Source organism: Citrus clementina, unplaced genomic scaffold (genome assembly GCF_000493195.1).
Source record: "Citrus clementina cultivar Clemenules unplaced genomic scaffold, Citrus_clementina_v1.0 scaffold_1, whole genome shotgun sequence".
Taxonomy (NCBI): domain Eukaryota; kingdom Viridiplantae; phylum Streptophyta; class Magnoliopsida; order Sapindales; family Rutaceae; genus Citrus; species Citrus x clementina.
This window is the reverse complement of record NW_006263303.1, coordinates 21,451,603-21,476,011: the sequence shown is the minus strand read 5'-3', so window position 1 is coordinate 21,476,011 and position 24,409 is coordinate 21,451,603. Positions and strand designations below refer to the sequence as shown.

Here is a 24,409-nt window from a genome sequence, read left to right as displayed (position 1 = left end):
ATTCTCCCTATGTTTACCATACATGCCATTCAGGTGGGTCGTATGAAAATAAATTAAGTATATACCAAAAATGAAGCACTATGAAACAATTGATGTATTGATGCAAGATGCCAAACTCTGTCTTTGTATCATAGGAATGTTCATTTAGCATCGGTGTAAAATACAGGATGGGCAGAGCAGCAGAGGAAGCAAACCAATCAAAAGTTTGGCATACAAAATACAGAAATCACCAATAGGCCTTTTAGCTAACTACTTATCAAACTGTTGCAGTTCAATTTCCCAGGCTGAGGCTAGTTGCAGCAAAAGCTGGTCAGGTGCCGGACCTTCCCAATCTTCAGGTGGGTCCATTGTCGTAGAAGCTTCATGTAAATTTAGCAAGAGCTCCTTCTTCAATTCCATTGGAATGCCCAAGACGTGAGGTCCATTTTCCAGCACAAGTTCAACCAACTGAAGTACACAGCCAAAGGAAAAAAAATAAATAAATAAATAAAACTGTCAATAAATATTGTGGGAGTACAACACAATAATTTGAAATCTGGTATCCTGTTCAGTAAATCAGCCAGAAAGGAGAGTGAATAAGAAGAGGTCACAGTATCCTATTATATTACATAGTCAGCCAGTAAAGCCCCTATACCAAAGTTATTGGAGGAGTAACAATCAACTGCAAACTGAAGCTGATTTGAAACCTGGTTACTGATTTAACTATTAAGGTCGGGCTCATGTGATTTGAACCACGAGTATCTCTCTATTTTTTCATTTTAAAATATTTTACATGAATGGGAGGTACATACAAGAGCTATTTTCATTTTAAAATATTTTACATGAATGGGAGGTACATACAATAGCTATGGCTTTGTCAAAGGACACCACAGAGTCCACTAACACTTTTAAAACTGCAGCCTCCATTTATAAAATTGAAACCAGAAGGGACGTCACAGATCATATTCAAAAAGTGAAATATCCATGATTTCTAACAACAATTTTTTGCTTCAAATGCACATGCCATCTAGGTGACACTCATTGCGAGCAACGTTTGTGATTGTAATCAGTCCATTTTTAGTGTCTAGCCAAGAAAGAGAACATGTGTGCAGTAGTGATACCATTTAAATGCTACCCTCTCCTCTTTGCCAAAACAGAATCAAGTGGATTCTAAAATATTTAAAAAGAACCTAAAGCCCCTACAAAATCTTGGTTTATAAAAATCCTTGCATCCATAATTTACGTATTCCTGCCCATGCTCAATTAATCCAGATTCCAATGATTAAGATTTGGAAGGTCACGAAGTGCGTATAAGATGTAAAAATCTCCAAAATGAGCAGCTTAAAAGAAACTGAATAGTAAGAAAAGCTTCATACCTGCTGAATCCAAGACAGACAAATGTCGAACAAATTCTGCTCTAGTAGAAACTGCCCAATAGCATGCAAGACCTCATTTGCTACCTCATTTGAGAGTTGGTCAACAACAGGTCCCGATCTGTCCATTAGCTTCACAAGTAAGAAATCATCCCCTGTAGACACAACTTCAGCATAAGCTGTATCCAAATCACCCACTTGAATGGCATCCATTGCATTAGTCCAAGAAGTCCAGATTGGGTCCCTCTCTTGCCCAACATTGTCATCACCCATGGCTTCTGCAGTTAATTCGGGGATAGCAACCCTGGCAGACCGAGATGTTCCACAGTCTTCCCCAGCCACCCGAATGGCTTCCAGGGTAGCTTCATCCTTTGATGCTTGCCAGACACTTCTGGCAGAAGGCCCCTCACCGAGCCTGACAGGTCCAGTCCCCTTATCCCATGCTCTCCTGCCACCAACCTGATCATTATCATGTTCTGATTTAGGTGATCTGCTATCCACAGGACCACCACCTGGAGCTCTCCTAGAACCAAGCTGTCCATTTCTGGAAGCACCATATGCAGTAAAATCCCAAGCATCAGACATGTCAGATCTCCAAGAAGGGCCCCTACCCCTGGTACTTGCAGCCACTCCATCAGATTGGGCAAATCTTTCTCCAAATGGAGTCCGCCCATTATACTTGGTACCGGAGTATTCAGCAAAACCATTATACTTGCCTAACGACCTATTATTTGATCCTTCAAACCCCATTGCGAAATTACTACCTCTCCTACCAGATGATATTGACAAATCCCGTGCCATGTCCTCAACAACTCTCTCAAGACCCCTAACCCTGTTCTCCAGAGTTACCATACTATCATGAGACCCGCCCATGAAATCCTGCAATATAGGATAAGCATCTTACAATTCAAATCAATAATAAAAGCATGTCAAGGAGCCATTTTCTTTTGAGAAATTCAAAAATACCTGCAGCATATTCATGAGATGAGCTTGTTGTCTCTCCAACTGCATTAACTGCCTCTGGATAGCCAACCAATTACCTTTGTTGTTAATAAAAGATCCTTCAGCTTGGCTATCAGTCTTAGAGAAACCAGCACGATTTCCAGATAACTCCCTTTCAACATCAGATGCCCTCATTCTTGGGTCTTTTCCATTTCCACCAGCAGTGCCTCTGTCAATGCTACGATGTTTATTATTAAGAGAAACGGAGAAGTCATCTGTCTGGCTGTTTCCCATGCGATTTGATCTTCCTTTTAAATCCAAATCACTTGGGTCTGATTCTTCCTCATTGTTTGAGTTTGAAGAGTTGAGACATCTACGAGGAACAACTACTTCAACTGGCAAATCACCTGAACCCCTTGACAAATTCTGGAAAAATTCTGGGTTTAGCTCTTTGTCAGACAAGGCAGGTGCTTTCTTCTTCAAAATCACAACTGCTTTCTCTGAAATGTTTCCAGCTTTTCCTTTGGTAAGAGACGCTGAAGCAGGGGAAGAACCATTGAATGGACCCTTGGCTGACAGCTCAGCTCTTTTGTCACTAGGATTCGAATTCTTCAGGTCCTCACCTGGTTCAGGGGCTTTGCCATCTGGAACTTACAAAGAGATTCTGTGAGAGTGAAAAAATATTACATTTTGGACAGAAATACAGCTAACATCTTACCAGGAGAAGATTTCTGGTCATCTGATCCCACATCCACTTTTCCTGCAATCTTCTTCCACAATTGCAGTGCCTCATTCATACTATCTCTGACAGGTTTTATCTGAAAAACCATTAATAGATTATCAATTCAACATGACAAATAGCCCCCAAGACAACTACCCACTCAACACAAACCTAGTTTCAAATTTCTTGGATTACTCACAAATTACAAATCAATTTTTTAGAACAGCTGCAAAGAGCATGACATGCAAGTGTCAAGGACAGTTTCTGGACCAGTTGAGAGAAGCCAAGCAGTCAAAAGTTTCCTTTCACTACATATAGATTTGTTAGTTTTCCAAAACATGCCTAGTATGGCTTGTTAAATTCTTTGCTCATTGAAATATATAACCTAGTATGGACATTCTATCAAGAGGATATGTATGTTCAGTAGAATTATTTATAATTCCTAACAAATGATCCAACATATTCCAGTTCTTTTCCACCAAACATGATCCCACCAAATATTGACTACTGGCTAGACCAGGTATGTCCATGCAGACAGAACCAAAAAGCTACCTTGTCAAATCGGCAAGCCTCAAGCACTGTCAGTGTAGAAGTGGCTCCATCTATAACCAAATTGCTTGAATGCAATGCTAAGGCACTTAATGCATCAGCTGCTGCCTTACGTGTTGCCCAATCCGTACTCCCAAGACATTCATGAATACTTTGTAGTAATGGTTCCAAGCTCTGAGGTGCAATTGCTCCTACCTGCAACAAGTGAACACATTGTCACATACCCAGAACTTACTCTCTTCTCATATCAAATCTTAAACTGTATAAAGTTTTACTAGCTAATTCATTCTCTTGCTGCCTCCAGGCTAGCTAAACTGCACAACTATCAGGCAAAATGCCACACAACAAACCAACCAAATAAAAAATGTGCACTGCCGGTAAATGTAAATTGCCAAAATTAACAACCAAACTATGTACAAACCAGAGACAAACTCCCAACAACAGGCAAAAGAGAAGCCTTGGCCATGAAATTTTGATTGCTCAACAATTTACAAATCCTAGCACACAGCTTCTGAAACGCCACAACAGGTGGGTCGGAGGCACATTCCACCATCTTAGCCATACACATTGCAGCACCAGATTGCACCCCTTTGTTCTGCTCCATCATTGCCTCAAACAAAGGCTTAACAAACAAGCCCACGACGGTTCCATTATTCTCCTCCTTGCCATTCAAATACAGTTTAGACAACGAGCCAATCGCATCGCGACACGCCTCCTTCATCCCAGAATCACTATCTTTCAATCTCTTAACAATGTGGGATATAATTTTAGTAACATGAGTGGATGTCAACTCAGAGTGAAGCTCACACACAAGAGCCAGAAGCCTCACAGACTCTTTCTTCACAGCGGGTTTGGGGTCGTTAGAGGATTCGTAGAGGCAATTCAACAGCATGGGGAGAGACTCTTGAGAGAGAGTTTGAATGGTCTTCTCAAGATCTTCAATGGCGATTTGGTGGGTGTCGCGATCGGCTAGTTTTGACAAAGATGTGAGGATTTTTTGCTTCATTTCAACCATGGCCAAGTGGGAAGACAAAGAAGACGATCTTGAAGAATTTGCCGACGAACTTTGCTGGCCTTGGCTTGTCGGTTTTGCGGGTTTTGTAAACTTATTCGGTTGTGAACTCATTGTGGCTTATTATCGAACGGATGGACGGCACAAAATCGATTTTTACAAAGATTTAGACACACACATTGATGATAAAGAGATTGAAGAGCGAAAATAAAATGGGTTTTGTTAATAAATAATGAATGTCAATACTGCACTGAGAAGAATTGAACTTTCACATGATCAGAAGGAGGGAAAGTTGAGAGATGATGAAAATGTGAAGAGATGGAGTGAGAGCTAAGGCTTGCCGCTTGCTTGTTGGTGTGTGATGAGTGTGGGGTTCATGCATCAATTGAATGAAGAAACCAAATATTTTGAGATCTGTTACTGTTACTTACTGCTGTTGTTTACCCAGGTGAAGCGAACACGATAGTCTTTTCAAAACCAGATAGATCTGTAATTTCACCTTTCTTTCTTTCTTTCTTTCTTTTTTTTCCCCCAAAAAAAAAATTAAATACTACTTTTAGTTTTAGGTGATGGGGTAATAACATCAGGGATCTTATACTTTTTACTTTTCCAGAAATAATTATAGATTGTCGCCGTTTATATCACATAAGTCCCTTGCTCGGTTGCTCCTGATACAACTTTTAATCCTTATCATCTTTAAATTATAAACAATAAGGGATTTAGTTGTTATTATCTGAAAAAGAAATTTGCTTTTCATGCGAAATTGTGAATTTGCAAATTAACGAAGGCTAGCGGTAATTTTTCTTTTTTCAAATTTTGGAAAGGAAAAAATATATGTGGAGTATTGCATGAGTCTTAACGACTTATTATTATTATTAAACGGGAAGTGGATTTGAAATTTAAAATTTGTGTATCGTCTTAAAAAATTTTAAAAACTGAAAAATGTAGAGCCTATAATAAAGTATGAGTTTGATCAAGCGATAGCAACCGTTAACTTTATTACTTAATATGTACGGTCGAGATCTTACAAGTTTGTGAAATTTCAATTATTATAAGAGTTCTGCTATTTGCCTCGGGTCAAACTCTGGAAACTAAATCAAAACGACGCTGTTTTAATTTCTTCATGAAACACTACCGTTTCACTCTAGCAAAAGCTCTCCTCTTCGTTCTTCGTTTTTGTCTTCTCCTCTTCGTTTTCATCTTCCCCTCTTCGTTTCACCAGGAAAATTTGCCATTCATTTTGTCCTCTTCGTTTTCTATCTCATTTTTGTTGTCAAGTTTGTATTAAATTTTCTTTTCGAATTTTTGTCTCATTTTCAATAACGAAAATATTTGAGTAATTCGAAATGAGGATAATAGATGATTGATTGTATTTATATGTCCTATAAATTTGGTACAACAGCCCAAAAAAAAAAAAAGCACTGAGCTTGGAATTGTGATGGTACTTTTCCAGTTTAGCTGATCCCACTATTGGGAATGTATGACGTTTGTTGCTTTTATTTTTCTGAACATTCTGTGCTTTAGAATTGGCGGTAGATTAAGCATATTAGTCGTAAATTTGGCATGCAGCTCGTTTAAAGGGACTCGATTCGTAACTTAGCTTGTGCAAATGCCGAAACTTGTCTTATGTCAGTAAATATTAACAGCTGCTGAAAAATCGAAGAGAAAGAGCTTAAACAGCTGCTGAAAAATCGAAGAGGAAGAACTTAAATAGGTGCGCTGAAAAATCGAAGAGGAAGAGCTAAGAGTAACTGTTTCTCTGCATAGCGTAGATGTTTCTCTGAGTTTTTTTCTGCTTTAGTTTGTTTTGTTTTTACTAACTCAAACGACTATGTTTCATGCAAGTAAAAAAAAAAATAAAATCAAAACCACGTCATTTTAAAATAATTCGGAGTTTGATCCGGAAAAAGTAGCATTTTCTTTATTATAAAAGGTAGGACCCCTTTCTTATTTCTTTACATCACTCAATGAATTAGAATAATCAAGAGTCTTAGGTGTTTGTTGGTGGGAATTATTCATTCATGGGTTCTTGTGTTTGTTAACATTTTTGCATGATTTATGGGAAGATTGTTGGTTAAGTGTTATTGTTGCAATGATTGATTCCACCCTTCCTGATTTCTTGCAGATTTGGTTTTAGGAAAATGGAATCCACGTTCAGGACCCTCTAAAATTTAAAATAAAAAAAAATCTTTTTTTTCTGGAAATTCGTCAAATTAATTTATCATTCTTGGTATTGTATGTGAAGTCAAAGATACATCCCAAAAATTTCTGTCATTTTTTTTTTTCAAGACAATACTGGTAAAAAAGAATCATGTAGTTATAGGTCTACCTAAAATAAACTCAAGTATAGTTAGCCATTTTTTTTTTATTTCTTAATATGAGATTATTGAGCTAGGCATTGGAAACTCTCTGAACACCTCACTCTCTTTTTCTGTTGAGCAATCAAACTAACCCACCATCCTCCTCAGGCTCTTAACCATCACTTTTCCCTTTATATTATGAAGAGTTTTAAGCCCAAAACATCACTTTTCCCTTGTATTAAGGGTTCCCTTGAGCAGTCCCAAAACATCACTTTTCCCTTATATTAAGGGTTCCCTTGAGCAGTCTACGACATAACAAGTATGACAATAAAAGACTTGAGGCTATAAGTTTCATCTTGTTAAAATATTCAAAATTTGACCCAAAAAAAAAAAAAAAAAAAAGTTATATCTAGTTCAATCAAAGTCCTTGTCTTTGCCGAACAAGTCAAGCCCCGCGCACGTACACAAGACCCATTTGGATGAGAATTGAGTTTTAGACATGTCGAAGATTTATAAATTGATCTTTATATTTAGACTTTACTGCATCAACCTTCCCTCTTCTGAACTTGTTACTGCTCTACAATTCGATCTATTTGGGTGAGACTTGCAATGATACTTCGAAATACATATCAGTACAAATATGTAATGTCCAAACCTTCGAACTTTGACTAAGACCCTATTCGGAATTACTTTTGAGAGTCTTAAAAAATAATTTTAAAAAACTAAAAATTAATTTTAGTGTTTAATAAATTTTTTTAAAAATAAATAAATCACTCTTGGTAAAATCATCCAATCCTATAGCAGATTTTACAAAACAAAAAGGAGTAGGTTTTCAATGTTTAATTTTAATACAATTCTATATATATCCTCATATATATTATAAAAATCTAAAATTATCTTTATTAATCAGAAAATAAAATCATTAAAGTTAAAAAGATTATTAATATTACTAATTATATTGAGATAAAAAATAAAAATAAAATTAATAATATAAAATATTTATTGTAGCTATCAATTATTATAATATTTTATGCACATGTTTATAAATGTGTAAATAAATTTTATTCAACATCATGTCTAATTTAGTCATTTATATTCTTACATTAGTTTTAATAGTAAGATTTACACAATACGTTTGACTGTTTTTAAAATTTATATCACTTTTAAAATAAATTTTATCAAATGTTTAACTAATTTTCTTTACAACTGATTATTTTGATAATAAAATTGACAATAATTATTTTAAAAACTATAATTTTACTAAACTGACCCTAAGCAAATTAGCTAGTCAAATAACGTAAGTTTAGTCCATGCGTTGAGAAGCCAAGACTTATCAGTACTTATAATTTGAATAAATTTCGAATCACACTTTTTAGCACGTAGATGTTCTGCCACAAAAAGTCTTCATTATGTGCACCGACAATAATTGTAAAACTATTTTTACGAAACGGGGATCACGTTATTGCCAATATTTCTTATTTTCATCTATTATTTTCTCTGTCAACCCAACTTGAAAATATTAAGGATCAGTTTAGTAATGTTATAGTTTTTTAAATAATTATTGTTAGTTATGTCGTAAAAATAATCAATTCTGAAGAAAATCAAATAAAAATTTGGTAAAATTTAGTTTTAAAAATGTTATAAATTTTAAAAACAGTCATATATATTCAGTAAATCTTATTATTTTACTGTTGTAAGAATATAAATGATTGAATTAGACATAATATAGAATAAAATTTATTTACACATTTATAAATATGTATATATAATATCTTTTGTTGTATATAATAATTGATAATTAAATTAAATATTTTATATTATTAGTGTTATTGTTTATTTTGTTATCTCAATATAATTGATAATAATAAAAATAATATCCTCAAAATCAATAATTTTATTTTACAACTGATAAGGATAATTTTGGATTTTATAATATATATAAAATTATATTAAATATAAAACTTATTCTCAAAATTAGATTTTGAAAATTTACTATTCCTCTGCTTTTTAAAATCTAGTGTAAAATTGGGTGATCTTACAAAAAATAATTTATAAAAAAAAAATTATCAAACACCAAAATTAATTTTTACCTTTTGAGCCTCTGACAAAATAATTCCAAATGGATCCGAAATGTATTGGGTGTTGATTTTTTTTAGATGGAAGTTCATTTTTTTTCTCCTACTATATGCTTTTTGCATTTGCGGTCATTTAAAATTTAAATATTAATACGGTCATTTAAAATTTGTATATTAATAAGAAGTAAAGGTTGATGGTTAGTGAATGAGATTGAATTTTTTTTAAATGTTGTTATTGTTATTATTATTTAATCTTTACCCTGGACGTAATATTAGCATCAAGAGAAAAATAAAATAAAATTCTTAAAAGACTTAATGAAAGCTACCAGCAAATGCCTGGGGGTTATTGTTAATGACTTTCACTGCACCATGATTGGTGTGCCTTGACTGGTCTAACACATTATATAATACACACGGTACAAACAGACAGGAATTTGTAACTTTAGATTACATATGTTCTTGAAGTTGTCATTATCTAATCTCACATGTGAAGATTTTTAGACTTTTTGGATACTGTAGAAGTAGTCTGAGATCTCACTCACAAAATGAAAAAAGAGTGGGTGAGCTACTAGCAAATAGCTTTCATTTGCTTCTGTCATCTTCATCAAACAAGCTGAGCTGCTCAAGTTTAATGATAGTGGTCTTGATTGTTGTATTGGGTATGCTTTAAAATCTTTATCTTTATGGTCTGCTTCAATTTTTGTTGTTCGGTTATGCTGTATTTGTATGATTGATGGCATGTTTATGAGTTTTTGGTTGTTGAAAGCTTTAAGAAGATGCTCTCTTTTTTTTGTTGTTGAGGTTTTTGGGCTTTTGGGTATTTGATGCCAGTTTATATCTTGTTTTCTTTGTGCATATATCCAACTTTTCCTTAATTTATAACTTAAGTTTTGATTGAATGGTATTTTCTTGTTGTCCTTTGACCTGGGATTTTCCCCCCTTTATTATTAAAGAAATTGAAAGTTTGCTCTGATGCAAAATTTGAGGTTTTATTCAGACAAAATGGTTGACTCGCATTCCCAGTTGCAACCTAGATTTCATTTAGTGCTTGGAAACTTGAAGAACATTTATAAAGACAATTTTGACCTTGACTTAATTGATTTGTTTATCTGGAAGTTGAAAGTGTTAATGATCCTATTCCCGGTCAAGTTGCTGTGAATTAAACAGGTCTTTGCTGGAGTTCATTTGCAAGCTGCAGTTATTCGACTAGAATGTTCTTCTTTGTATGTTAAAATCTTACGCATTTCAGTCTAGACATGTTTTTCCTGTTTCTACCAGTTTTGAAGTCATTATTCTGAGTTTTTTCATTCTGCCTTTTCCAGGAAATCTATCAGTCTTTAGGGTAATTGCATGTTCTTTTGCTTTTTTTGCCTTAATGCAGGACTTGCACTTTCTTACTATATACTTAAGCTGTGTTAGTTAGAATACATGCTTATGGAAAATCAACGGGGAATTATCCGGCTTTTCTTTCAATATGCAGCTTTATACTTTGCCAGTGTAATTATATCATTTTTTGGGGAAAAAAAATAACTTTAATCTTAAGAATATGAGCTACATTTCAACCAGAAAATACAACTCAAATCTACATGCATTGGGTGGTGTTATTGCTTTGCAGGATTTTAATTGCTTTCGTCTGCAATCTTTCTCCAAGCGAGCATTGAGGGCAAAGAACTTCATCTTTTGGAAGATCTCTTCTTAGACTTCTGATTGAAACTTGTGGAGAAACATGGTTCATACACTAGAAACTATCAAGAGCGGTGGAGGATCCATCAAAGTTGGCACCACTGGAACGATCAGTTCCCTGATGACTAGGGAACTGGAATCCATTAAACCTGCACCTCGGACGCCTCAAACACCACCTGTTTCAGTTGCTTGTGGTGCTACCGGTGCTAAAAAATTACAACCTAGAAAATCATTAGATGAAGCTAGTACAAGCAGCAGCAGCAACAATACTACTCGCAAAAGCCATGAAGTTGTTCAGAAAACAAAAGGCTACGATAAAAGTACTCATCGGGTCCCAATGCTAGGGTCTGATAATAAAATGCCGGATAGAACAGCTAACGGGCAGAAAACCAACAAGAAAGGACCTAAAATTGTTGAAATTGTGGACATAAGATGCGGGCAACCAGATAGAGCATGGGCTAATCCTATAACAAATAAACTCAAGAAGCTTGGATTCTCAAAGCTATCTGAGAGTATTATCTAAGCCCGCAGCTTCTTCATATCAGATTTCAGATTCCTGTAACTGAAACCTGAAATCCCAATTGGCTGACTCTTATCCAGGACTTCCACCATTGAACATATGCTTGGCAACCTGTTGCCTCTTCTCTTTTTCTTCTTTTGGGTTGTTGTCACAGATGTAGCAGTTGGTCCACAGTGACTACTAGATGAAGCCATCTCTGTAACATGAGTTTGAGGCCTGTGTGAGCCATCTTGGCAGCGTAATTCAAGCTGGCTAAAGTACTCAATTTCTTTCATTATGAGGGATCCGACAGTGCCTCTAGTGCCTACTTCTACAGGAGTGTGTGCAGGTGCAGCCATGTTTTCAGGAACTTCAGTGGTGAAGTTGCTGGATTTATACATGTTCTGTTTGTTTTTAGTGAAAGAAGATTGTAGATGAAGAGTGGGAAGCTTCTGGGTCTAGTGATGGTGGGGAAGTTGCATCGAGTCTGGATCACTTGGTCATTGGCCTTATTATACATAGTGTTTTCACATGAATTCTTTACCTCATGTTCTTTATCCAGAGCTAGTTGGATGTTTGGATAGTGACATGTATACAGTCATTGTATTCATGTGCCTGCAGTTAAAAACATTTAAAATTTCTAACAAGATATGTGCCTTTTTAATTACACAATGTCATTTGTCTAGATACATATTTAGGTGAACATTTAAGTTGTGATATCAACAAGTTCAATCACAATTGGTGATAAGTTAAGCGAAGATGGTTGCATATGTCAGATTTTAAAAGAAGGATGAGCTCATTCATGACCATTTTAAGTAAGCTGTTATTTTCCTATTTGTGCCTTCAATGGCAAGGGAAAAAAAATGAAAAAGGAAGAGGGTAGGGTTGAATTTTGGCGAAGCAACTTGATGGCTTTACGGTAATGGGCACAGTTTGGTGATGATTTACTTTCAGGGTTCATGGGAAAAATATGATTTGAAGCCTTCATACTTGACCGATCAACAATGTGAAAAGATTCAATTCCTGGGCTCTTACTACAGTAGTACAGTTGAGTGGTAAGGCAAGAGTAAATGTAAATAAAGAACCACCTCCCAGTTTTGTTGAAACTTAAAAGCCCTTTGTCCCATTGCAGCTGTACATCAGTAATGGATGTTATCGTATTGAGTCGATCATAAAATCTGTAGAGGTAACTGGTAAGTGATAATAGCAGTATTAAAAGAGGAATGTGATCTAGCCGTCGCGCACGTGTGGCGAGCTTTCATTGGATGTGCTGGCCCTATAGCAAAGATCCTCCAATAGAAACTCATCACGCATGCCGTCGCGTACCATAGCATATGCAACAGGCATGCAACGGCATACACTAGATCAGGCTTCTTAAAGAGATCAGAGATCAGAGAAGTGTCTTCTATCTCCCAATTAAAAATGTTACGAGAACCCGAAAAAAATAAAATAAAAACAAACGAATGTGAGAGTGAGTTAGAGTCCATTTGGGAGTGTGGTGCCCAGCTACTAAAGTGTTTGATAACACTTGTAGCTGGATTTTGGTAGCTTAACAAAAAAAATTTTTCAACTTTTATTCCAAAGTTATAGTTTTTACTCTACAGCAGCTGCAGTTTAAAAGTTACAGCACCTCACTCCCAAACACACCTTTAGTGTTAGTGAAGCAAAGTTGGGCTTGGTTCAATGAACTGTTGTGGTGATATGTTTAGCCCAGCCCAATATAATCTGATCTGTGTCGTTGATAAGTAGCGGCAAATTAAAACAGCCTGATCAACGGTCCATATCATATTTCCCAATTGATCTTGTGAATACAAGTCACACCATATTTATCATTATTTTTCTCTTACACTGCACTTTGCACACGTGTAAACAGAAACTGAAGTGATAAGCCAGCTTCATATGGTTTCAAAGTTGCAGAGATAAAAATTTTGAGTTATGGCTTCAATCCCGTGCATTACGGCCAGCATACACTTTGTTTCAAAACCTTCGAATTCTCAATCTTCTTGCACAAAGTTCAGTTCCCAGTTTCTGGGTACTAAAAATAATCTGAAATGTTTCAGACCCTCTAGAATAGGACCCTCGAATGGGTCCAGAGCTCAGTGCTGGTTCAAGTTTGGTAAAAATGGTGTTGATGCTGAAAATGCAGGGATTTATGGTAGCCAAAAAAGGGATGATTTTGATAGAGATGATGTCGAGCAGGTTCTATCTCTCACTCTCACTCTCCATTCGCGTGTAGATTTGATGCCTTTATTTATAGATTAAATTTCTTTATTGTGGAATTTTTTTTTTTTTTTTTTGGCCTTGAAATGTTTAGATGTAAGATGTGTGAATAAATTATGTAGTTTTGGTTAGTTTAAATTGATGGGATGCTTTATTTGACATTTACAAGGGTGTGGTATGACAAAATTTAACAAAATGTGGATGTCTGCAGCAGAAAAGAACAAGAATATAAAGTTTTACGTTCTTAATTGTGACCTGAAGTTGGAATTTGTAGTAGAATTGCCACTCCCTGAAGAATTACCATATGTACTTGCCATAAAGGTAGCATAATGGTTATAAACTTACCTAATTATGCTTGGCTAAACTGATTTTTGCTCATTATGATTTAATTGTTCAACCAAACTATTGTATGAATGAAAAGGTCTTAGACTGCTTTTGTTGGAAGTAAAGAAAATACGATATCAATTAGGATCGTAGAAAGGTTTTCTTTTTGTCGACTACTGAAGAAGCTGTATTGTCTTATAGTACTTCAACTACATGGGGATGCTTGCTGTTGAGGGTACATATGATAAGATGGAGGCTCTTCTGAGCCAGAACATCCATCCCGTTGACATCTTACTGATGCTGGCTGCCTCGGAAGGTGACAAGCCGAAAATTGAAGAGCTGTTGAGAGCTGGAGCTAGCTATACCGTCAAGGATGCAGATGGAAGGACTGCTCTTGAAAGAGCTCCAAGTGAAGAAATCAAGGACCTCATTCTTAATTTTTCAGTACAGAAGGCGTGACCTTACTCATTCTGATCATTATGATTCTAGTTTTTATATTTGGAAATATTGCTGCCCACATGTAATATGCAAATTTGACAATGTACGATTGTTGGTAAGTTCATGAGGTCATTAGTCATCTTTATGGACATTATTTGTCTATCCAATCATGCCCAGCCAAAGCTATTTCATAGTAGTAATTTCAGATAATATGTATTGGCATCATGTATCAAGAAAATGAATTGATCACTTTTGTGTTGGATGAAAATGATGGACCTGATTGAGTGTGTTTCTTTTGTACTCGAGGAAATTCTAAAGTATTTTAGGACCCTATTCCTCTCCCTGTTCTTGATTTGCTTGATTCTTGTAATATTTTGTTTGGCACAAGAAGGTCCATGTTCTTGCTTTGCTTCATTCACTGCTCATACTACATCTCAAACTCACACACAAACTACTGTTTTGCTTAAACCATGAAAAATTCTTAGCTTCTCTTCTCTACTAAAATAATGCACTGTTATGGTGACGCCAAGTTGAATGGATAGAATAAAAAGAACATTTTGATTTACTGAGCTATATTTTAAGAGCATAATCATTAGTAGCATAATAATTTAGCCACAAGTTCTTTTATACAAACCGACACGACATCATATGAGTTGTTGAATGAAAATTTTACTTGGCACATATGATTTAGTGTTAGTATTTGATATTTTATTTAACTAAAAATAAAATGTGATAGCAAATCATACATGAGATTGTCGCTCTAATATTACACTTATTGTTAATACTTTGGAGGATTGTCGTAACAAGAATTAAATTAGAAAGTTTATCTATGTGGAGTTTTCAATAAATTACTATCTGATTCATTCAGTAATGCATTTACAATTAGCATAATTCATGACGTCATCTTGCAAATTCAATTATTTATCAAAATCATGTTAACTTCATTTTGGATGCAGCTAAATCACGCCAAACCCATTTAATGGGTGACGAAAAAACACAAAAATTTTACTTGTACACTTTTTTTTTTTTTTTAAAGTTTGGCCATCAATCGGAGTAAATACGCTTGCGTTGCCAACGATTTTAGTCGGTCACCTCAAAGAAATTCCCACATTATTGTTACACAATATCACTTAGGAATGCTCCATTGTCATTTGACCAGAGGTTTAATTTTATTAATAATCCAAACTGTGTAAATTTAACAGAGTCACTTGTTTCTAGTGAGAAAGAGAGATAGAGAGAAGAGTGATTGAACTTGATCAATTGAGACAGTAACATGGACTTATCGCGGTTAAGTACTTAATAAGGATGTATATGAAATCAAGATGAAGGCGTTTGATGAAACTAATGAAGTGTTTGATGAATTGCCTTAGAGAAAAAGCTTGACGCCAAATGAAATATTATTTGCCCTTCAAATAGAGCTGCCGTGAACGCTTTCATGTACTATCATTTCTCTCATGCTTTCCTCTTCCACAAGGCATTTTCAGAATACATTGTGCAAAATGACAATCATTCAACTAATTATACAACAATTATTTCAACTCTATATATACCGTATGATTTTAAATGAAATTTCTGATATTGTAAGAGTATTCTCATTACTTCTTTAATAGACACGTATTTATCATCTAACCCGTAAACATATATTAAATAGGAGGAAGCTTGATAGATGCCATATTTACCACTTATATCCATACTAGTTCTTAATCACCTCTTTCTTCCCTCCCATTAAGAGATATCAAAATTAATTGTGAAAATAAAGGCAAAATAGTCATTTAAGTTGTGATATTTTAGAATTTAAATTAACCAATTTATTAAGATTAAAAGAAAATAAAAAAATATAAGCACTCTTGTGGTAATTATATAGGACTAATCATTTCATATTCTCTTTAATTTTGGTATTAAAGTACTTAAAAATATCATAAAATCTTCTTAAAAAAAGGGTAGAATAGTAAATGAAAAAAAATGTTAACTTTATATATTATCTTTTAACGAGAGGGATTACAAAAGTAATTAAAAATCTAGTAGGGATACAAATGATAAATATGACATCTATGAGAGCTTAAACATGCATTGTCCTTATATTAAATGTATAACATCATTCTTTTTGATATAGTTAAATATGCAAAATCTCTTCGAATGAAACTAATATGTATACAATTTTTTTTAATTTAAATGTATAAAATAGAGTTTTTTATAAATTGTTAATTTTGATTGTTTTATCATTTCATATATAAAAAAAAAAAAACAAATTGACTATTTCACATATCAATTTACCTGCGGATAGTGGGCAATAAAAACGAACACCTTCCTTACAAGTGCCAAAAAAAAAAAATAATCATAATAAATAAATAAAACAATCATGATTTTCCAATTTTCGACTAGTTCTTATTATTACATTATTTTTGTTTATCTTCTTTTCTTTTCTTTAGGTAATTATTTTTACAGTTTTCTTTCAAACTCTACTGAATTATTTTTAGGTAATTATCACAATGGTCCCAAATACTTTGAGTGTTGGAAACTCAGCCTGTTGGCTCAGTTTTGTACGTCTCCTTGGGAAGGTTTTGTCAGTTTCAAGTGCACAAATGGATGAAATTATAGCTGGTATCCGCAACAGTGTCGTCAGATATTTGTAGGTGACAAGAGGTGATACTTCTGGGTTTAAAGATGGCCGTGCTGATGATCGGGGCATTGTGGTGCCTTGGTGTGACCAACTGAGGGTGTTGTTGTTGGGGACAATCAATTTTAATTTTTTTTTAAAAAACTTTTTAGGATCGCTCTCGTACAATATATAGGAATTTGTAATCTAAAAATTGTATCTTAAAAATTTGATTTGACTTTTTTCGTTGAAGTAATTTAAACTTACAGATCACGATCTGTCACCACTACTTCTGTTAGATCACAATCCACCACCAAATAATTTTCTAGATTGTGACTCAGGTTTAATCTGCACTTAACGTGTGGGCGCCTTTATCACCACTAAAGCAACTAACAAGAAAAAAATTCTCTCAAAATTAGAGAGAAAAATCTTTTTCTCAGAATTTTACATGGAGCATCCAATTAAATAATATATTTAGGCTTTTAACTCAAATAACTAGTTATCTTACTTATTAATCTAGTAGTAGCACAGTCAATTAAATGAGCTAACCTGGGGATGATTTGAGAACATACAATAGTGGCTACAATAATTAGGCTTGTAATTAAATTAGCCTAATTATTTAATTCTAAATCTACTCCACTAAAAGATTAGAATTGACCTCCATAATTGTATGCTCGAATAATAATTCATCCCAAGCCACATTGATTTCTTTATTGTACAATCATTTGTACAACATCATTAATTAAATCGATATCTTAACTGTTCAATCAATTTAATTACATCTTATTCCTTGATACTTACTCGTTTTCTCTAATGATCATTTTCAACATACTAAATATGCTGATACACTCTAGCCAGGGAATTCTATGATCAAGTGCCGAAAACTCATCAAAAGTTGTGTTGTACAAATTCTATATTGTTAATCTATAACTCCAATACTCATAATTGATCCCACCAAGATACTGAGTAATCTTGACTGCAAGTTTGTGTCGTGCCCATTGGTAACTCAAATGGAATGACAATTACCATCATGAAATCATAATTAACTCAAGTTTAAAATTACAGTAAAATCAATATCTATGAGATTTAATAAGTTGGACAGTTATTACAAAATTAATTAAATCTCATATGTAATATGTTCAATGTAGTCGTACTATATCAATAAATTCATACATGATTAAGACAAATCATTCAATGAATTCATTACAGTCTATACTCAAATAAAGTGCTCAATTTTATTTATCAACTGCGAACTAAATTTATTTAATCATAAGATAACTTGTATTTATGTCTTCTATGAATCTACATGGTGATCACATAAATACATATAATATGATTAAATAGACTTGAATCAAAATATTAATGTAATTAAGATATTTGAATAAAATACCTCATTTATTTTATTAATCAAAAAAATTATTTATTACAATTAAATAAATATATATGCTTTTAAAGAGCATATTTTTCCAACAGTTATGCCATGCTTCTGTTGGGGGATTTTGGACTCTTTGTGGCTTAAATTCAACTATCGAAAGTCTTTATGCTGGTGTCCCAATGCTTACTTTTCCCAATGCTTTTAAGATATCGAAAGTCTTTGTATTTATGTCTTCTATGAATCTACATGGTGATCACATAAATACATATAATATGATTAAATAGACTTGAATCAAAATATTAATGTAATTAAGATATTTGAATAAAATACCTCATTTATTTTATTAATCAAAAAAATTATTTATTACAATTAAATAAATATATATGCTTTTAAAGAGCATATTTTTCCAACAGTTATGCCATGCTTCTGTTGGGGGATTTTGGACTCTTTGTGGCTTAAATTCAACTATCGAAAGTCTTTATGCTGGTGTCCCAATGCTTACTTTTCCCAATGCTTTTAAGATATCGAAAGTCTTTGTATTTATGTCTTCTATGAATCTACATGGTGATCACATAAATACATATAATATGATTAAATAGACTTGAATCAAAATATTAATGTAATTAAGATATTTGAATAAAATACCTCATTTATTTTATTAATCAAAAAAATTATTTATTACAATTAAATAAATATATATACTTTTAAAGAGCATATTTTTCCAACAGTTATGCCATGCTTCTATTGGGGGATTTTGGACTCTTTGTGGCTTAAATTCAACTATGGAAAGTCTTTATGCTGGTGTCCCAATGCTTACTTTTCCGATATTCTGGGATCAAGTTCCAAATAGTAAGCAAATTGTACAAGATTGGAAGACTGGATGGAGAGTAAAGAAACCTGAGATAGCAAGTGAAAGTTTGGTGACAAGAGATGAAATTACAGAGCTTGTGAAAATGTTTATGGATTTGAATAGTTATGAGAGGAAAGATATGAGTAAAAGGGCCAGAGAAGTTCAAGAGATTTGTCGAGAAGCAGTTGCAGAAAATGGATGCTGAATGAACAAACAATATGGATCAATATTACTCTTCAAAAAAAAAAAATATGGATCAATATTATTGCTTCAAAATGAACAGATTCATTCTCATCCTTTTATTTTAGTTTTCTCCGATATCTTTATTAAACCTCCGATTCTGAGTATTGTGTAAGGGTATGGGACATCCAAGTTATTAGAACATTTAATTCTCATACATGTATTTAACAAATGAAGTCATGTTTTCATCATTCAGTATAGTTAAATCATGCCAAATTTCTCCAACCGCAGGTAGGTGATCACATATATATTTTGAATACACACACACATTTATAGTATTTTCTGTTAAATAATATTAAACTTCTAAGAATTATCCTAATATTTTTATCTCAAGTGTAGGGATGGCAAAATCCTCCACGGGTTTGGGGCCCCATGGAGCCCCACCCCAAATGAGAAAAATTTTGAATAATTTTTGGGGAATGGGGTGGGGAGTGGGGGAAAAATAATCCCAAAATTCTTAATGGGGTGGGGTTTGGTTTTGTACTCCCCACCCCACCCCCACCCCAATCCCCATTAAATATAAATATATTTTTAATTCTTGTTTAATAATTTTAATTTTATCAATTATAATGTCAATTAATATTTTTTTTAAAATTTTTATGCAATATAAACAAGATATGAACAAAAGAAAATCTTATAATATTTTTCAACTCTGAAACATTGTTATATTTTCTTTTCTCTTTTAAGGTGATACACTCTTTAAATATTTTTCACTTTTAATATCATTTTAAGATATTGTTTTAAACTTTTAGATTTTTTTTAAAATAATTTAAATACTTTATAATATGATGATGATTTTATTTTAAGTCTATAATTTTTAACTTACTAAAATAATATATTTATACATATTATAAAATAGATAAATGGGGAATGGGGTGGGGATGGGGAAATCATTCCCCACATGAGGATTCTTCATCCCCACCCCACTAAATTTATTAGGGAATAGGGTGGGGAATGGAGGCAAAAATTTCTAATTGGGTGGGGAATGGGGTAGGCTTCCCCACCCCCACCCCATCCCATTGCCATCATTGCTCAAGTGATGATGTGTCAAATATTTATTAAATGATATATTTATTAACTTATAAAATTACTTATTAATCCAGTCTATTTGCCAAGGATGAATAACATATTTGGAATCATGAAATTGGGATACTAGTACTAGTGGGAAAGATTGGAATCACTATTCTTTATGTATTGGCTCTTATAACTTCAACCACTTTACATATCACTCCCAAACCCCAACAAAAAACCTTTTGCCTCCAAGAGGTTATGTTACGATTACTTGATGACCCCTTACTGAATTTGGCATGCCTATGTTCACAATGTAACAATTTCATTGCACTGAAACAACTCTCTTAGGCTGTTGTATTCAGTTAATCATGGATTTCATGATGAGGCATTTTGTGTGTTCATGATGAATTTGGCAATCTATTACACAATATTCAACAGTCAAAGGGAACTGGAGAGGGGCAATTTTAATATTTAGGAGTGCTCCATCTTCATAATCAAGTTATGAGTGAATTTCATTTGTCCTCACATTTAGTTAGTCACAATCCAAAATGTCTATGGCTTAAGAACAGAGGAGAGAGCCAGAGAGCCCCGTTAACTTATTAAATTCAGACTAGATAATTAAGTGATCGACGGTGTAAGGATTAAGCAAAATGATACAACTATTCCTGAAAGTGCAGAGTTCTATTCATTTAAAAATAATAAGAGATATGCGGTTATATAATTTTATACATTGCCTTATCAGGACATTTTCAGTAAGTTATTATGAAGTGCAGAAAGTGCATTAACGTTATAAGTTTAATTACTTCTTAAAATAGAGCTCGAGAAGCTTCTTCAAAGTGTCTAATACACTTGTAAATGGATTTAATGCAAGAGGAGACTTCAGTTCTAGGTCAGGGAACTGGTTTGTAAGAGCCTGTTGCATTCCGGACATCGACATCATCGCAGCTAGCTGACTATTAGAAATCACTTCACAGTCTTGTGGAGTGTCCTTGATTTTGTTGGGATCATAGCCGAAATTCGCCAAGTAACTTTTATATTTCTCTATGAATTCTGGTCCCGGAGTAGGTGTCCTTGAGTATATCTGAAATGTTGATGCCAAAGAATAAACATTAACATTGGAAATCTAAAATGGCAATGGTAGTACCATTCTTTAACTACCTAATATATAATTAGCCGATTAGTTTTGGCCAAGTTTGAAAAAAGATACAAATATTGCACCATTGTCATCTCAAATGTCCAGTTACCTGAATAAAACTTTTATCTTTTGCTCCCGAAACAAGAGCAAAGTTGTCATAATCGGTAGCAATCACATCATAGGGCTCCTTTGGAATAAATGGCAGTGTAGGAAACCTAAGGTAACACTTTCCCTTAATCATCTCTTGCTTTTCCAGATCAGTCACATTCTTCTCCAATTCTTCCTCCGGAAGGCATTGAACATTTCCCCTTATACCAGTAATATATCCATCAGGGCCCCCATGAACACAAAAGGTATCAACCTGGATAGCGGGTTTTTCCTTATCAAATGTATACACACCCTGCATATTGATATATGAAAATATGTTAGCATTTAGATTTTTGAAGGGATAAAGTTGTGACAAAAAGAACATATATTGAACAGAAATGAGACACATTAACTCAGGTTTGTATCCATGAAAGAATCACTTCTATGCATCCTCCATTATTTATGGCCCTTCAAATCATTTTCTATGTACAGAATGATTCAAATGTTTGCCAGATGGAGTAGCCACAAGCTTTAAATATCTTATGGGACATGCAAGAACCTATCATGCTTACATATAGCCTCCTGCAAAAGTTTCATCAATCTGAAATGCAGATGAGGCTAACTGTAAAGCATGATATGGAGGAAGATATTAGGTCCCCTATCTGCTGGTGAAGCAGTTACACACAAAATGATTACAATATCTACATTACAGTCAACACAATTCCTACCTCTATCATTTACCTGAGTGCAGTGACAATCTTCTTGTCCTTGTCCAGCAAATCCACGTTTCAGTGAAGCTACTTCAAACCACCTTCCAGAATATCTGACAGGGTCAAAATCCTTAGCTGTCATACCTCTCATCATCATTAGCATTCCACTTCTTTCATCAGACCCTAGCTCAATTGGAAGAGTCGGCATACTATCTGTAGCACTTGCAAGCTGGCAGATATTATGGAAATGTGGCAAATCTGCCGCAACAACCTTCCAAGCAAGACGAGGATAATTGTTATAAACATCTAATGCTGATCCAATAAAAATAAGTTTATATCACCGTGGTTATTGTATTTACAGGCTCCAGCAAATCAAGAGGAACTCAACAGGAACTTAATATACATTCTTAATGAAATCAACCTGACTAGAACGGGTAGAATTCTGAATTTCCTCTGTTACGCAATAATTTGGGTAGTGATAAATGGTTGTTCTTTGAATAGAAGCTCACAAGAAAATGTATACCAAGTGATTAGAACCATATCTTATCCATGTTCTGTGCATAAAGAGATGATGTTGATGAAAATTTGATTTATACATTCAGCATGGTGATCAAGTTCTGTCTGAAGTAAAGAAACTCGCACATGATGTGAAAATCAGTTAACAGTGTGTATTCTATTAATCAAATCAACTAACCTGGTTTGTTTGAGAAAGAAATATTATGGAGGCAGCAAGCCCCGATAACAAATGCCTCGTTACATGACCTGTAACCATCTTATTCGAGATAGGGTTGTCAAAGGAGCATTTATACACCTTTTTCCTTGGATTTCCCCTAGACAGGCGGAACAACAAAATAATTTAGTAGAAATTCCGTGTAGGAGATTACAAAATTGTACATCTTCCATGGACAACGAAATGCTAAATAGCCAAACTTGATGGAAAATAAATTCTGATAGTTTCACTTTGGTCTTTCAGAGCTACATTACGACAGCCAAACATCAGTCTTGAGTTATTCGATCTCAAAAGTGAATATTTAGATACTGATGACCAATGCTCAGAAAAAGGGTTCAACCTTTTGAGTCTGGTAAACAATTTAAATCCATCTAAAAGGGTATCCTCTAAAGTTCATTGTGCTCAACTAATTGCAACCTAAGGGACTGAAAATCATCTCATGATTGTAAAAATAGATAATAATATCAATAAGTGCTTCCCTTGATGTGATGAGAAGCATCTAAAAAAAGCATGAATTTCAGAATTAAGCCCATAAGACCGAACAGGTCCTTCTACATTTTGCACATTCAGTGAACATCGACACCCAAATGCACTAAAAAACTCAAAGAACAACTCTTAACCAACTTTATCTTATTATTTTCATAATCATGTTCTCAAAGTGCCCTCATAGCCACTGGCACGAAAGAAAAGTTTGGAACGCAAATTCAATCAAAACCCAATTCATCAAAAATTGCTAAAAAATTTTTATTTAAAAATAAAATAAAATAAAGCAGCAGCAGCAGCTGCAGAAGCTACAGAATAATCTTAGCTTAATAAATGAGGAGAAAAAAAAAAGTAAAAGAAATACCTATAGATAGAGTTGGCAAAAGGAGGAGAAGGGCAACATTGAAGGAGAGCAGGTGATGTTTGATGTATGACATTTACCATTTCTGCTCAATTCTTTGATTTCTTCTTCTTTTCTTCAATCTCTCGCTACTTTTAAGCTGTCACTGTTTTTGACTCACCAAGTCAGTGATCCAGTTCAGTTTCTGCTTCCCAAATTTTGTTTGTATCACTTCCTCAAAATTCTATCCCAAAATTACATTGTAATTTGACCGAAATATCCTTGTGTGAATTACAGAAAACTCTTATACGAAGCAAAATGTTGAGCCCTTTTCGCAGATTCTACTTTCGAATACCTTTAAAAATGTACATATATAATATTCGTGTCATTTTTTAGATAAAGATATTTCTATTTCTTTTCCTACTTAAGTACTTCTGAATTCACTTCAAAGTGCATGTTGGAGCTTGGTGGCTAAATTTTGGCTGAAAGCCTGAAAAGTCCATTCAACTAAAAATTTTGTTGCCAAACAATCCTACGGGTTTAAGGATGACAAAATCTGGACTTGAGTTGAGCCCAGATGCAAGCCTAATAGAGGAAAAAAATAAGAGCCGGACTTAGAATGAGCCCATTATAGGCCATTATATGCCCATTATGGGCGTAGGCTGCACTTAAGTTGAGCTTAAGCTTTCATTTATTTTTTTAAATTATTGTAAACTTAAAATAAATTAATAGTTATC

General features: G+C 34.0%; 4 protein-coding genes across 4 annotated transcripts; 2 read left to right on the top strand and 2 right to left on the bottom strand.

The window, feature by feature from the left end:
• Nucleotides 1-95: 95 nt before the first annotated feature.
• On the bottom strand, nt 96-5,099 carry LOC18055240 (microtubule-associated protein TORTIFOLIA1). Its single transcript, XM_024177982.1, has 6 exons — nt 3,986-5,099; nt 3,568-3,759; nt 3,013-3,112; nt 2,319-2,938; nt 1,356-2,231; nt 96-447 (listed from the first exon to the last, which is right to left on the bottom strand). The coding sequence occupies exons 1-6, from the start codon at nt 4,688-4,690 to the stop codon at nt 250-252; spliced, it is 2,691 nt and encodes an 896-aa protein (XP_024033750.1). The 5' UTR covers nt 4,691-5,099; the 3' UTR covers nt 96-249.
• A 4,293-nt stretch (nt 5,100-9,392) lies between these two features.
• LOC18055241 lies at nt 9,393-11,802 on the top strand. The gene is made up of 2 exons (XM_024192291.1): nt 9,393-9,610; nt 10,567-11,802. Exon 2 carries the CDS (start codon nt 10,678-10,680, stop codon nt 11,155-11,157), a length of 480 nt encoding a protein of 159 aa, XP_024048059.1. The 5' UTR covers nt 9,393-9,610; nt 10,567-10,677; the 3' UTR covers nt 11,158-11,802.
• Nucleotides 11,803-12,921: 1,119 nt separating this feature from the next.
• Nucleotides 12,922-14,383, top strand: LOC18055238 (protein LHCP TRANSLOCATION DEFECT). The gene is made up of 2 exons (XM_006452175.2): nt 12,922-13,332; nt 13,879-14,383. The coding sequence occupies exons 1-2, from the start codon at nt 13,069-13,071 to the stop codon at nt 14,134-14,136; spliced, it is 522 nt and encodes a 173-aa protein (XP_006452238.1). The 5' UTR covers nt 12,922-13,068; the 3' UTR covers nt 14,137-14,383.
• A 6,470-nt stretch (nt 14,384-20,853) lies between these two features.
• LOC18054300 (chloroplastic lipocalin) lies at nt 20,854-24,385 on the bottom strand. Its single transcript, XM_006452174.2, has 5 exons — nt 23,697-24,385; nt 22,814-22,949; nt 22,151-22,390; nt 21,432-21,722; nt 20,854-21,268 (listed from the first exon to the last, which is right to left on the bottom strand). The coding sequence occupies exons 1-5, from the start codon at nt 23,774-23,776 to the stop codon at nt 20,987-20,989; spliced, it is 1,029 nt and encodes a 342-aa protein (XP_006452237.1). The 5' UTR covers nt 23,777-24,385; the 3' UTR covers nt 20,854-20,986.
• Between the last annotated feature and the right edge of the window lie 24 nt (nt 24,386-24,409).

Excerpts from the sequence above, each read along its gene's own strand:
- LOC18055238 (XM_006452175.2), top strand. The coding sequence starts at position 13,069 with ATGGCTTCAATCCCGTGCATTACGGCCAGCATACACTTTGTTTCAAAA. Across the intron at positions 13,333-13,878 it reads ATAGAGATGATGTCGAGCAG|TACTTCAACTACATGGGGAT; the intron begins GTTCTATCTCTC and ends ATTGTCTTATAG.
- LOC18055240 (XM_024177982.1), bottom strand. The coding sequence starts at position 4,690 with ATGAGTTCACAACCGAATAAGTTTACAAAACCCGCAAAACCGACAAGC. Across the intron at positions 3,760-3,985 it reads TTGTTGGGAGTTTGTCTCTG|GTAGGAGCAATTGCACCTCA; the intron begins GTTTGTACATAG and ends CACTTGTTGCAG. Across the intron at positions 2,939-3,012 it reads TGACCAGAAATCTTCTCCTG|ATGGCAAAGCCCCTGAACCA; the intron begins GTAAGATGTTAG and ends TGTAAGTTCCAG.
- LOC18054300 (XM_006452174.2), bottom strand. The coding sequence starts at position 23,776 with ATGGTAAATGTCATACATCAAACATCACCTGCTCTCCTTCAATGTTGC. Across the intron at positions 22,391-22,813 it reads TTCTTTCTCAAACAAACCAG|GTTGTTGCGGCAGATTTGCC; the intron begins GTTAGTTGATTT and ends CTTGCTTGGAAG. Across the intron at positions 21,723-22,150 it reads AAGATTGTCACTGCACTCAG|GGTGTGTATACATTTGATAA; the intron begins GTAAATGATAGA and ends ATCAATATGCAG.
- LOC18055241 (XM_024192291.1), top strand. The coding sequence starts at position 10,678 with ATGGTTCATACACTAGAAACTATCAAGAGCGGTGGAGGATCCATCAAA.